The sequence below is a fragment of the Saccopteryx bilineata genome, chromosome 6 (genome assembly GCF_036850765.1).
Source record: "Saccopteryx bilineata isolate mSacBil1 chromosome 6, mSacBil1_pri_phased_curated, whole genome shotgun sequence".
NCBI classification, from domain to species: domain Eukaryota; kingdom Metazoa; phylum Chordata; class Mammalia; order Chiroptera; family Emballonuridae; genus Saccopteryx; species Saccopteryx bilineata.
The window spans coordinates 204849056-204863695 of NC_089495.1; the positions used below are offsets into that span (position 1 = coordinate 204849056).

At 47.1% G+C, this 14640-nt stretch overlaps 1 protein-coding gene and 1 non-coding gene across 2 annotated transcripts in view; both read right to left on the minus strand.

The window, feature by feature from the left end:
* The window catches only part of TM9SF4 (transmembrane 9 superfamily member 4), a 45241-nt gene that overhangs the window by 20501 nt on the left and 10100 nt on the right, over positions 1 to 14640 (minus strand). The window contains exons 2-3 of the mRNA XM_066234828.1: positions 4506 to 4619; positions 1659 to 1758 (exon numbers count right to left, since the gene is read on the minus strand). Of these exons, the coding sequence (XP_066090925.1) occupies positions 1659 to 1758; positions 4506 to 4619 (214 nt within the window). The remainder of the gene's footprint in view (positions 1 to 1658; positions 1759 to 4505; positions 4620 to 14640) is intronic.
* LOC136309809 (small nucleolar RNA SNORA5) lies at positions 6101 to 6233 on the minus strand. Its single transcript, XR_010726449.1, has one exon. It is a non-coding gene; the product is annotated as a small nucleolar RNA SNORA5 (small nucleolar RNA).

Consider the following 14640-nt stretch of genomic DNA (forward strand, 5'->3'; position numbering starts at 1 on the left):
TCCCTCTCCTATGAAATAAAGCAATCGTATTTGGTTTTGCAGAATTACTACAGGAATCAACTAAGATGATGTGCAGGGTAAAGCGCACATTAGATGAGGGGACAGTAGGAGTAGCCACTTGATATGGTTGCTGTGAGAATTCACTAAGTTAAAGCACAGAAGTGCTTAGAAGAGTGCCCGGCCCATAGGAAAAACCCTGTAAGTATTAACGGTGATGATGATAATTACAGAGAGCACAGGGCTTACAATCCCACAGGCACTCAACCAGGGATGTTTCTGCTCCACTCAGTAGGATACTAACACGCACTGAATGTCTCCTGCGTGCCAGGCACTGGGTCAGAAGGGGAGGAGAGAGAGGCCCGAGGCCCTGAAGAGAGGTACTACACAAAGACAGAATGAGATGCAATACGGTATGACCACTTTTGTACACAGCGTTTCTATTACTAGGAGGCAGGACCATCCCTCAGCTTCATGGGAGACGTGACAGAGGCTAAGAGAGGTTAAGGCCACCTACTATGACCCTGAAGTGTGCCCCAGTGCAGAGCCTGGGGCTGCCACTGAATCCAGAGCAGCTCACAGGGAAGGGAGGGGCTGCTGGGAGGGCCCGGTGTCCGGAAGCCTGGAGGACCAGGTTGGTCAGGCTTCCTAGGTCCAGAGACAAGCTGGCTGGCGTGCAGGGAGGTGTGGAGAGAGAGGGTACATGGCAGGCAGGAGGAGAAGCCCAGAAAGAAGTCAGAGCCGGCCCCGAGACCAATCTCTGTTCAGAAGGGCAACAAGACTTAGAGACCGTGCTGCTGCCCGCTTGTGGTTATACCGGCTCCAACACTCGCCGCCAGCTGACCTGGGACACCCAGTACGTGGCAGCAGACACACTCGTCGGCGACTGGCTCTGGAGACACCTGAGCCACTGCGGCCCTGGAGGAGAAGGCAGCCCTGTTGGGGCTCTGCTCAAGAACCGGCTCTGTCCTCGCCCCTCCTGAGGAGGAGGGGAAGAGTGAGTCTGCATGCTTTCACCTCGGGGCAGGACAGAGACGGGCCCAGAAGCAAGAGCTAACAATGTTTCCTGAACTGATGCTCCCAACGCCTTTTCCCGTGAGCCTGAAATTCTGCCCCAGAGAGACTTATCTGAGTTAGAATAAGTGATGGAACCCTGTTTGAACCCTGGGCCAGACACTGTCCCGTGTGCTTCACATGTGACCTGAGGTGAGCCTTGCACAGCGTAACAAGAACCAGGGCGATGTCTCTGCTTCCTTTAGGGCCAGAGACGATCACTCTTTTGATTAGAAGTAGAGGAGGTTACAGAAGCCACAGGAGAGAGGAACAAGTACAGCATTTAGAAATCAAGGGAGAGCCAATCTGAACAGCGGCCAACAGCTCCAGGTCTGAGGCCTGACTGCATGATCCCAAGTCTGGCTCATACGCCAATCAACAGTCTAACCAGAGGCGAGTCGCTTCACCTGTCAAATGGGAATAAAAATAACAGCTGCCTCCTCCCTCGGGCCGTTCTGAGGATTAAATGAGCTAATATGTACAATATGTAAACTATGGAGACCGTGTCCAGCACATGGTGAGTGCTCCGGAAGGGTTATCGGCTATATCGTTATGAAGAGACCGGGGTTCCCATTGGGACAGGCTGACCGCAGTGAGAGAGAACTTACCCAGATTCTCAGCCTTGTAGGTTATTTTGAGGGGCTGGCAGAAGGGCAGTGAGTAGTACTCATAGGGTAGCTGGGTTCGAGAGCTGGTGAGCTTCACAGCCTAGTGGGAGGAGAGAGGCCATTAATGCTCAGTCCAGACCGTTTCAGTGACCATCCCTGGTGCCCACACATCTCTGGCATACTCGGTGGTATCATCTGAGAGGTAAACGGACTGGGCAGACACATACTATATATTTATATATACTCGGAATACTTCTACATTTCACTAGGTTTGTTAGACTACATTACAGATTTTGTTTAAAATCACAAATTCACTATACACAGGGAGTCTTCAACATGCTGATTTCCTTTGACCCCGCGCTTTCACTCCTGGGCATCTTTCCTAAGGACATAACTCCAAATGAAGAAACCCTTGAGGAACAAAGGAACTCACTCCTTATTCATAATCCCAGTGGTCTCTGACTTCCTGTTCCCTGAGCCCATCAAGTTAACTGTGAGCGATGCTCCCAATGAGCATGATGTGTAGCAATTTGAAATTTTGATAATACCTAAAATGTGGTGGTAAACTAAGGGACAGTGTACATGAAAGCATGTCACGTGGACAGCTCTTTGTGACTTTCTTGTCTTCTGCTTCTCCTTTGAATGCTGTGACCCTCAGGACAGAATAAAAGCTTTATTTTCACACAATCTCACTGCTTTGCTCTTGTCCATATGGTAATGAAACAAGAAAGGTACGTTTAGAATAGAATTTGTTTGAACTTTTTAAGTTTGCTAGCTCCTTTTACAGGGTCACTAAGAAGCTGAAGGACTCTGTCTGTGGGGACAGACAGAGGTGTGAGAACACCAAGTACCCCACACACTGGGAACAATGCACAGAAACCAGGACTAAGAAAAACAGACCAATGTTTTAAGAGTGCGTATCACAGTGATGGGACAGGGAAGTCCCTTTAAGTGGGAGCCTTTGTACAAGGTCACACCCCTCCCCTGGTAGCAGTCCGTATCCAACGACTGGCCCTCAACTTGGATCAACTCCGGAGAGCAGCCATTTCAGTTCCAGAGTGTTCCACAGGCCTCAGTTGTACCCCAGATCAACGTCCCCTCTGCCCGGCCCTGTTCCCCTCACTCCCGAGTGCGGACCCTGGGAGTCTCCTCAATTCTCCTGCACCAACTCTCCACCTCAGAGTCTGTTTCCTAGGAAACCACATCCAAGAGTATCCGCCCACCACCAACCCCCAGCCCTGCCTCCACCAGTCCACTGTTTTAGAGACATAACCAAGGGGCCAGCCTGGCCACAGCCCCTGGTCAACCGTTTTGTAAGTGACTCCCTTCCCCTCCCCACCCCTCACTAGGTGACTGGCCCCCACACGACCACCTGGCCTGCAGAAGGGCGGGGCCAGGCCGGAAGGCTCCTCTCCAGACTCTGATTGAGGGCGATGTGTCTCAAATCCCAATTGTTCGTGTACCGACCTGCCCTCTCTACTTTCCTCTGTTCTACTACTTCTTGGTTCTGACTCATTTTCCAGTAATTTAAGAAGCAAACATTTTATTGGTATTAAAAAAAAAAAATCAATGGCAACAGCCATGAAGGCATAAGTTGAACTACTAGCTATGTTTTCTAATATACGTTAAAAGAAAATAGTTATTAAAATACATTTGCCAACCACTTAAAATCATCTCATATACTACCACTCAAATACATAGCACACAGTTTGAAGATGCTAAATTGGAGAACCCAGCTGGTGCCAGAAGATAAAATAGAAAAAACAGAGGTGCCGCCTGACCGGGCAGTGGCGCAGTGGATAGAGCATCAGACTGGGATGCAGAAAACCCAGGTTCGAGACCCCGACATCACCAGCTTGAGCGAGGGTTCATCTGGTTTGAGCAAAAAAGCTCACCAGCTTGAGCCCAAGCTTGCTGGCTCGAGCAAGGGGTTACTTGGTCTGCTGAAGGCACGCGGTCAAGGCACATATGAGAAAACAATCAATGAACAATTAAGGTATTGCAACATGCAACAAAAAACTAATGATTGATGCTTCTCATCTCTCCATTCCTGTCTGTCTGTCCCTGTCTATCCCTCTCTCTGACTCTCTCTCTGTAAATAAAATAAAAAAAACAAAAAAAAACAAACAAAAAAAACAGAGGTGCCTGACCAGGTGGTGGTGCAGTGGATAGAGCGTCAGACTGGGATGTGGAGGACCCAGGTTCGAGACCCCGAGGTCGCCAGCTTGAGCGTGGGATCGTAGACATGACCTCATGGTTGCTGGCTTCAGCCCAAAAGTCACTGGCTTGAAGCCCAAGGTCGCTGGCTTGAGCAAGGGGTCACTTAAGTCTATTGTAGCCCCCCAGTCAAGGCACATATATGAAAGCAATCAATGAATAAGGTGCCACAACGAAGAATTGACGCTTCTCATCGCTCTCCCTTCCTGTCTGTCCCTCTGACTCTCTCTCTTTGTCTCTGTCATACAAAAAAAGAAAAAAAATAAAGAAAGAGAACAGAGGCCATAATAAGTGTTGTGTGTACAGATATGAGTTCTGCAGGGAGAGCTGGTAGGGAGGAGACGGAGGGATGAAGGGGAAGGCAGAGACAGAGAGCAGGCAGACTGAGAGACAGAGACTCAGAAAGAAGTGGAAATGGGAGGGAGAGAAAGAGAACACACTCACACGGGCAGAGCTCCTGGAACAGCGGCCAGGGCGCTCTCCTCTCAGCCGGGTGCCCGAGCCCCTCCCCAGGCTGACTGGCCCTGCTCCTCTGTTCTTGGCAACCACAGGAGGGCTGTGACCAGCTCGCCATGGTCCTTGGCCAGACCTCCCAGCCCAGGAGCTCCAGCAGTCCCGGAACCCACTCACCTTGATCTCTACAGGGTCATTCTGGTGGAAGTTGATGGGCGCGACCCCAGGGACATAGAAGGCTCTTGTTTCACATGCGAGGGAGAGAAGGAGCAGGGACCACGGCAGCCAGTCCTGCTTGGAAAAAAGAGAGGCCGGCGTTAGAATGAGGAAAAAAGCGAACATCCCTCTGGGGCAGACCACGTCATAGCACCTTTGTCAACTTTACTGGTCCAGTCTTGGCCCTACTCTGGGAAGCCAGAGGCCTTTCTAAGTGCTGCCTCCTTAATGCCCCCAGAAGTGCTACAAAGAACCGATTCTACACTTCCAGAAATGAGCAATAAAATAAGTGAAGTAATTAACAGGGAGCACAAAGGAGACGCAACACATGGGCCACATTTCCCCACTGCTGGGCAATGCTCTTTTTGCCGTTTCACATTCCATCGCTCTCCCGTAGAGCCAGCAGGAAATGAGGCTCCACAGGGTCCCATCAGCTCCCAGTTCTCCCAGAGCACCAGGCGCTGTGTCAGGAAGCCCCTCCGCTACCAAGGACTTCCCTAGCAGCCTCTTCAGTGGGCCTGGTCTTGTTCCTCCCAGCCTCCTCCGCACCCAGCGGCCCACACACCAGCCTCTGGTCTCCCGACAGCAAACCCTTCCCACCCCCAGGGCCATCGCCGTGACTGCTCCCTCCGCGAGGACGCCCTTCCCCAGGCACCTGCATGGCTCTCCTCATTCCTTTTTCAGTCAGGTCTCTCCAATGTCACTTCCTCAAAGAACCCTTAACTGACTCCCCTACCTAACACAGCATCCTCAGGGCTCCCACTGCTCACTGGTCCATTCCCTTACTCTACTTCCATTTCCCTTCATGGACTTATCTACTTAACATGTGCAATCTGCATTTGTTTATGTGTGTATAATGTCCCCCTTTGCTTGAACGGAATCTCTGTGGGAGCAGGAGGACTGTGTCCCCAACTCCAGGCCTGAAGTTGGCACTCAGTAAATAATCTGCATGCAGGGTCGTTGTCTGGGAGTCAAAGGCAAGAAGATCAATTACTGGCCTCAAGAAGTTCACCCCGCCTGACCAGGCGGTTGTGCAGTGGATAGAGCGTCAGACTGGGCGCGGAGGACCCAGGTTCAAAACACCAAGGTCCCTGGCTTGAGAACAGGCTCATCCGGCTTGAGGGCGGGGTCGCTGGCTTGAGCATAGGATCATAGATATGACCCCATGGCACTGGCTTGAGCCCAAAGGTCACTGGCTTGAAGCACAAGGTTGCTGGTTTGAGCAAGGGGTCACTCAGTCTGCTGGGGCCCCCCGGTCAAGGCACATATGGGAAAGCAATCAATGAACAACTAAGGTGCCGCAACAAAGAACTGATTCTTCTCATCTCTCTCTCTTCTTATCTGTCTGTCCCTATCTGCCCCTCTCTCTGTCAAAAAAAAAAAAAAAAAAAAAAAAGATTCACCCCATCAAAGCATGGTTTCCCCTCATTAACACCGTGCTCACCCTCTTAAGGAGCCAGAGAGCTTCCTGACCCTCCCCGCCTGGTCTGAACAAGGCACTGCCTCACCTGTACCTGGATCACCAACTCAATTTTTTCTATTTTTTTCCTTTTTCCTGGTGTCTGTAACCAAATTTATCCCCGAGACCCAGCAGAGGGGATCAAGGCCCATGAGTCACAGTGTTTCTGTGGCAGCCTTCTGGGCCAGAGCCTGCCATGGGCGGGGCAGGCACTAACTCCACACGCTGCGGGCTGTCTCAGCCTGGTTTCGGCACCTGCCTTCTCTCTCCACGCCTCTGCTGCAGCTGCCTGTCAGCCTGCCCTGCCCTCCCACCCAGACAGGGCCTCAGCCTCCTGGTCGCCTTTCTCTGCAGCCCTCCATCCTTCAAGCTGCCCCCGCCCCGCCCCCCTAAACACACACACGCAGGTGATGCTTCCTGAAACTTAGTTTTACAGGGAATCCGAATCACTCAGGGGGCCGGCCAAGCATGTACACCCATCTGCACTTTTACCAGGAGCACAAGTTGAGAAAAAATAAAAAAGGCTTTCAAAGTTTAAGGTTCTGAGCTCAGTACACTTTTGGGTCGATATACAGGTTGATCAAAGTCTCAAACAAAATGTATCCATGGGACATTTTCCCGAGTTACCGTGGACATTTATAAGCATCTGCCAGACGACGATCACGATGCAATATGGAACAACAGTGTGACCCCAATAAAACCAGTGAGAAACGGCAAGAAGAGCTGAACTGCCTTTTGTAATTAGGTCAGCAGAACGAGGGACGAGCGGAGGAACATCTTTAAAGGAAATGACAAGAAGACAGAAAATTGACTAATAGGACAGGATTCTATATAGAAAGAGAGTATTCCCCACCCTTACCCCATCCTTTTTTCCCCCTTTTTACTGAATTTACTGGGATGACATTGGTTAAAATTATACAGGTTTTAGGCACACAATTCTACAACAGTCATCAATACCCCCATCCTTTTTAAAAAAATGCTATTTTAAAATAAGCTTAAATTTACAGGAACAATACAAAGATCCCGTGCGAGTTCCCATTCACTCTTCTTCATCCAGTTTCCTCTAACATTAACATCTGATGTAATCATGGGTGAATAGGCTTTAAAAAAAAAACAACTAGCTTTAAAAGTTTTGAAGAAGTTAAACATATAGGGTAAATAATTCAAACAGTAGAAATGGGTATACTGTGAAAAAGGTCTCCCTCCCCCTCCAGCTCCCCACAGAGGACTGCTCTCACCCGTTTCTTGAAAACCCCCCTGAAGGCACTGTGTGCGTGCACCAGAGGAAAGGCTTAGTGTAAGGGTTTGCCTTGAATACAACAACCACCTGGTTTTTATTCATTCCTGCATCTGATTTCCTCTTGATCAGAGCACTCCTCCGTTGGACCAGCTGTTGCAATATTTGGGCCCTCCCTCTTGGAACCCTTTGCTAGGCATCACTGGTCAGTCCTTAGAATGTGAGTGCTTCGTGTGAGAGAGATAAACCCTGTCCTTTTTTTTCCCCTCTAACTTCTCTTTTGTACTTGAACTCCAGTTAATGACAACGCAAGGGAAGACAAATCCAGGGATGGCATAAACTGTCTTCCAAAAGTTGTTTAGGTATAAAAAGAACCCCACCATGAGTTCCTGACCTACAGATGAAACATGGCAAATATTCCCACAGTATGCTACAATCTTTGAATAATACAAATCGGCAACCGAAAGCCATTTAGATGTTCAGCTTAGAATTAATGACTGTACCAAGATGATACTGTCACTTGTAGATATTAAAATGTTACTGCTCTGATTTTCTCATATGGCTGGAGGAACTGTGAACAAGAACACTTCTGGGGAGCAATCTGGCACTTTTATCAAAAGCCCCCCAGAAGTGCACTTTTCACGTTGAATTGGGTCATTTAAGGACCTGCTACCTTCTAGCTGCACTGAGCGCTTGTCTAGCTTCGTTGAAAGGGGTTTTCAATAAATCCTTATCAAGCAAATTGATAAGCACCAACCAACTTCTGATCTATAAAAATATAAAACTATGCACTCACATAAAGGCTGAGTGCTGTGGCTCTGCATCTTTGCTGTACGCCCTTGAGAAGCTAATTTTTTAAAAGTCTCCAATTTAAGGAGTTCTTGACACTTTCTACCATTCCACCTGCCCAAGTGCCTAGTTGGATAGATACCTCGAGGGTATCTATTATGCCTCCACCCTATCTGCCTGTGTAGAATAATGGTTCTCAATGCTCGTGCATATCAGAATGACCTGGGGAGTAAATGAATTAAATTCCCAATCAAAAGGCACAGAGTAGCCGATGACTGATAGATAAATAAATAAATAAATAAATAAATAAAACAAGCCAAGATCTAGAAATAGGCAGTGACAAGAGATTCCCTTTAGATCTAAAGACACATTTAGGCTGAACGGAGAGGTACAGAAAAAGATATTCCATGTCAATGGTAACCAAAAGGAAAGCAGAGATGGCTACTTATATCAGACAAAATTGACTTTCAGTCAAAAACTTGTCTAGAGCCCTGGCTGGTTGGCTCAGCGGTAGAGCGTTGGCCTGGCGTGTGGAAGTCCTGGGTTTGATTCCCAGTCAGGGCACACAGAAGTGACCATCTGCTTCTCCACCCCTCCCCCCATCTCTCTCTCCTGCTCCAGCAGCCATGGCTCCAATGATTCAAGCCAAGTTAGCCTCGCGCATTGAAGATGGTTCCATGGCCTCACCTCAGGTGCTAAAATAGCTTGGTTGCCAAGTAACAGAGCAGTGGCCCCAGATGGGCAGAGCACCCCCTGATAGGGCTTGCGGGGTGGATCCCAGTTGGAGTGCATGCAGGAGTCTGTCTCTGCTTCCCCATCTCTCACTTAATAAAAACAAACAATCAACTGTGTCTAGCAACAAAGGTCATTATACATAATGACAAAAGTGTCAATTCAATAGGCACATATAACAAAGATAACAAAGATATGCATGCACCCAACAACAGAGCACGTAAATATATAAATATAAAGCAAATACTGACAGATCTGAACAGAGAAATGGAGAGCACTACAACAATACAGTAGTAGGGACTTCAATGTCCCTTGAACAGTATGGATAGAACATCCACACAGACCATCAACACAGACCATGCCTGACTGCAACAATACTGCAAACTGAATGGACCGAACAGACCTGGCGTACAACGTCCCACCGAGAGCAGAATACACACTCTTCCAGTGCACACGGAACCCTTTCCAGGACAGAGTACACGCTAGGCCACAAAACCAGTCTGAATTCAAGAAGACCAAAAGCATTCCATGTTGCTTTCCTGACCACAATGCGAATAAAACTAGAAACCAGTCACAGCAAAAAATGGGAAAATCCACAAATATGCAGAAAATTAAACAACATACTCTAGAAAAGCCACTGGGTCGAAGAGGAAATCAAATGAGAATTTAAAATGTGCCTCAGACAAAAGAAAATGAAAATACAACATACCAAAACTTATGGAATGCAATAAAAGTTTTAAGAAGAAAATTTATAGTGATAAATGCCTACATAAAAATTAAAAAAATCCTGGGTTTGATTCCTGGCCAGGACACACAGGAGAAGCGCCCATTTGCTTCTCCACCCCTCCGCCGCTCCTTCCTCTCTGTCTCTCTCTTCCCCTCCCGCAGCCAAGGCTCCATTGGAGCAAAGATGGCCCGGGCGCTGGGGATGGCTCTGTGGCCTCTGCCTCAGGCTCTAGAGCGGCTCTGGTCGCAACATGGCGAAGCCCAGGATGGGCAGAGGATCGCCCCCTGGTGGGCAGAGCGTAGCCCCATGGTGGGCGTGCCAGGTGGATCCCGGTCGGGCGCATGCGGGAGTCTGTCTGACTGTCTCTCCCTGTTTCCAGCTTCAGAAAAATGCAAAAAAAAAAAAAAAAAAAATTAAAAAAACAAAGAAACAACCACCTAACTCTACACCTCAATAAACTAGAAAAAGAACAAACTAAGCCCAAAGTTAGCAGATGGAACAAAAAGATCAGAGCAGAAAGAAATAAAAAGGATTTTTAAATATAGAAAAAAATCAACAGAACGAAGAGTTGGTTTTTTTTTTTTTTTCTTAAGCTGGAAACAGGGAGAGACAGTCAGACAGACTCCCGCATGCGCCCGACCGGGATCCACCCGGCACGCCCACCAGGGGCAACGCTCTGCCCACCAGGGGGCGATGCTCTGCCCATCCTGGGCGTCGCCATGTTGCGACCAGAGCCACTCTAGCGCCTGAGGCAGAGGCCACAGAGTCATGCCCAGCGCCCGGGCCATCTTTGCTCCAATGGAGCCTTGGCTGCGGGAGGGGAAGAGAGAGACAGAGAGGAAAGCGCGGCGGAGGGGTGGAGAAGCAAATGGGCGCTTCTCCTGTGTGCCCTGGCCGGGAATCGAACCCAGGTCCTCCGCACGCTAGGCCGAGGCTCTACCGCTGAGCCAACCGGCCAGGGCAAGAGTTGGTTTTTGTAAAAGATAAACTTGACCAACACTAAGCAACACTAATTAAGAAACAAAAGAGAAGACTGAAATAAGCAGTATCAGAAGTGAAAGAGGAAACAGCAACAGGTACCTCAGAAGTAAGCAGACCACTAAGGGGGCTATAATGAGTAACTGTATGTCAAAAATTGGATAACCTAGAAGAAATGGAGAAATCCTAGAAACATACAACCTACCAAAACCAAGTCAAGGAGGAACAGAAAGCCTAAACAGACCAGTAAAAAATAAAGAGATTGAGCACGTAATCAAACACCTCCCAACAAAGATATGTCCAGGATCAGATGGCCAGATGGCAGAATCACAGTCTGGTGCGTTCTACCAAATATTCAAAGAAGAATTAACACCAACCTTTCAACTCTTCCAAAATATACTGCTCACCAACATTAGGGGATACTTCAAAATGAATATGAAACTATAAAATATCCCCTAATGTTGGTGAGCAGTATATAAGAGGAACTTCCAAACTCATTTTATGAGGCCAACATCATTCAAAATCAAAGATACCACAAGAAAACAACAGATCAATATCCTTGATGAATAAAGACAGAAAAATGCTCAATAAAATATTAGCAAACCAAATTTAGCAGCACAGTAAAAGGAGCATACACCAAGATCAAGTGGGCTTTATCCCTGGGATGCAGGGATGGTTTGACATATGCAAATCAATCGGTGTGATACATTAAATGAGATAAAAACCCCATTCGATCATCTCAATAGACAGAAAAAACATCTGACAAAGTTCAACATCCATTCATAATTAAAATTCTCAGCAAAATATAAAAGAAAACTACCTCAACACAATAAAGGCCATCTATGAAAAGTCCACAGTTAACATTTCTTTTTTAAATTTTTATTTATTAAATTTACTGGGATGACATTGATCAATAATATTAACATTATGACTTCTTGGTACTCAAAAATATATAGATTCTGAATCTTCCCTCCTAGGAAGCCAGATACCAGAACTTTTTTTTTCCTTTTTTACCTTATCTGATATGTGATTTGAAGCCAGGACAGAGGATTACAATCTCCTGGATTATCAAGCCAATCAAATCTAAGAAATCACCCTAGTTCTACCTTCTTCTGAAACCAGAATCCTCCAATCTCGACAGAGACAGAACACTAGAGACCTCAGGGGCTCCCTGGGAGCTCAGGCTGCAGAGGAATGAAAGGTAAACCCTCTAAGTCAGACCTCAGTACACTTTTGTTCCAAAGTCTCAACCCAATGGAGCAAGTACACACACACACACAAACAAAAAGGACATAACAACGAGGAGGGTAACATTCGCACTGGTGGAAAACAACACTAAAAAGCAACAGGAAGCCACAAATCACTGAGCACCTACCTACAAAAGTAAGTACAAGGCTCTGTGGCAGACAGCCCCTTCCTTCCAGTTACTGAGTCCCTACTTTGTGCTACCCACTTTACAACACTGAGTGTGCCACCCTCACAACTACAATTACCTAGACGTTTGTATCATCATTTCAGATGACTGCTAGTTAAGTCAAGACCCAGAGATTAAATAAGTTGCCCGAGGTCAGAATGCAGAGAAAGGGTATGCTCTCTTCAGGCACCGGGCTGCATGAGGACAATGAACATGCAAAGATATTCACAACATTCGCAGCTCGTATTGAATGACTGCTGAGTGTTTCCCTGGCGCAGTTCTAGGCATAACCCAATTAAGTTTCACGACAATCCTGTGAGGCAGAGAGAGACTCACTATTTTCATTTCACAGATCAGGAAACTGAGGCTCAGAGAAGTGACTTGAACCCAGGCAGACTGAGTTCACTATTTACTGGGCACCTACTATACGTCAGGCACTGTGCCAGCCTCAGAATGCATGCCCACTAGGAGCCTTCAGCAGGCGGGGAATAGACAGGTCACTGCCCAATCAAAATACTAGGTTCCAGATGCTATGGAGAACTGAGGCTAAGGACAGCGGGTTGGGAGTACACAGGAGTGGCAATACACCCAGTCTTGGTGGGGAGGGGTGCAGATCTAAGAACCGAAAGCTGGGATGCTAAGGACCCAAGCTCGAAACCCTGAGACCACCAGCTTGAATGCGGGTTCACCAGGTTGAGTGCAAGGTCTCCAACTTGAGCCCAAAGGCTTGAGCAAGGGATCACTGGGTCAGCTGGAGCCCGCCCAGTCAAGGCACATATGAGAAAGCAACCAATGAACAACTAAGGTGCCGCCAACTATGAGTTGATGTTTCTCATCTCTCTTCCTTCCTGTTTGTCTCTGTCTGTCCCTCTATCTCCCTCTCTCTCTTTTCTGTCTCTTAAAAAAAAAAAAAATCCAGAAAGTATAAGGTAAAAAGATATACAGGAAGGAAGAAAATGAAAACACATAAACACCACAGAGAAAGAAAAAGACAATTTGGATAAAAATATTTACCACACACGTGATATACTAAGGGCTCTCACAAACCAATGAAGGACAAATAACTCAAAAGAATACAAGTTGGAAGTTTAAAAAAAAAAGTTCAAACAGTTCAAATGGTCAAAAGAAGAGACAAAACTATCACTGAAGCACTGCAAACGTGAGTTATTAAGTAGGAAAGAAAGATGCACAGCACTTTATGTGAAGAATATATATGTCCAAATAAGTTTTTTAAAAGCATATACCAAAGCCAGAAAAAGACATCACATGAAAAGGACCCAGAACATTTAAAGCAACTTTAAAAAATGAACAAAATTGGAGGATTTATACTTCCCAATTTCTTTTTTTTAAAGATATTTCTTTATTCATTTTAGAGAGAAGAGGAGAGGAGAGAGAGAGAGAGAGAGAGAGAGAGAGAGAGAGAGAGAAGGGGGAGGAGCAGGAAGCATCAACTCCCATCTGTGCCTTGACCAGGGAAGCCCAGGGTTTCAAACCGGCAACCTCAGCGTTCCAAGTTGACACTTTAACCACTGCGCCACCACAGGTCAGGTTATACTTCCCAATTTCTAAGCTTATTATAATGCTGCAGTAACCAAGACAGTGTGGTAAGGATAATGTATGAAGATCAATGAAACAGAATCAAAAGTCCAGAAATAAATCTTTACATTTATTCTTATTTTTTTTAGGTGAGAGGAAGGGACATAGTGAGGCAGACTCCTACATGTACCCTGACCAGGATCTACCTGGCAACCCGTCTGGGGCTGATGCTTGAGTACCAAGGTATTTTTAGTGCCTGAGGCTGATGCGCTTGGATCAACTGAGCTATCCTCAGCACCTGGAGTCATGCTTGAACCAATCTAGCCACTGGCTGAGGGTGGGGAAGAGGGTGAGAAGGGGGAGGGGGGGAGAAGCAGATGGTCGCTTCTCCTGTGGGTCCTGACCGGGAATCAAACCCTGGACTTCCACACACCGGGCCGACGCTCTATCCACTGAGCCACCGGCCAGGGCCTAAATCTTTACATTTAAAATAAACAAAGTTGCCAAGGCAATACAAAAGGGAAAGGATAGTCTTTTCAACAAATGGTGCTTGGACAACTGGTAGACGTACACAAGAAGAACCTCATGCCATACACAAAAACGAGCTCAAAATGGATCACCTGTATAGAAAAGCTAAAACTATAAAACTCCTAGAAAAGCTAGGAGAAAAGTTCTGTGACTTTGGGTTAGATAAGGATGTCTTAGATACAACACCAAAGCACAATCTATATTTTAAAAATTGATAAACTGGATTTCATCAAAATTCAAAACTTTATACAGTTCACAAGATATTAAGAAAATGAAAAACAGGCCACAGACTAAGAAAAATCTTGCAAAGCACATATCTGATAGGGGACTGGTATCCAGAATATATTTTAAAAACTCTTATAGCTTAATTAAGACAAACAATCACCCTGGCCGGTTGGCTCAGCGGTAGAGCGTCGGCCTAGCGTGCGGAGGACCCGGGTTCGATTCCCGGCCAGGGCACACAGGAGAAGCGCCCATTTGCTTCTCCACCCCTCCGCCGCGCTTTCCTCTCTGTCTCTCTCTTCCCCTCCCGCAGCCAAGTCTCCATTGGAGCAAAGATGGCCCGGGCGCTGGGGATGGCTCTGTGGCCTCTGCCTCAGGCGCTACAGTGGCTCTGGTCCCAATATGGCGACGCCCAGGATGGGCAGAGCATCGCCCCCTGGTGGGCAGAGCGTCGCCCCTGGTGGGCGTGCCGGG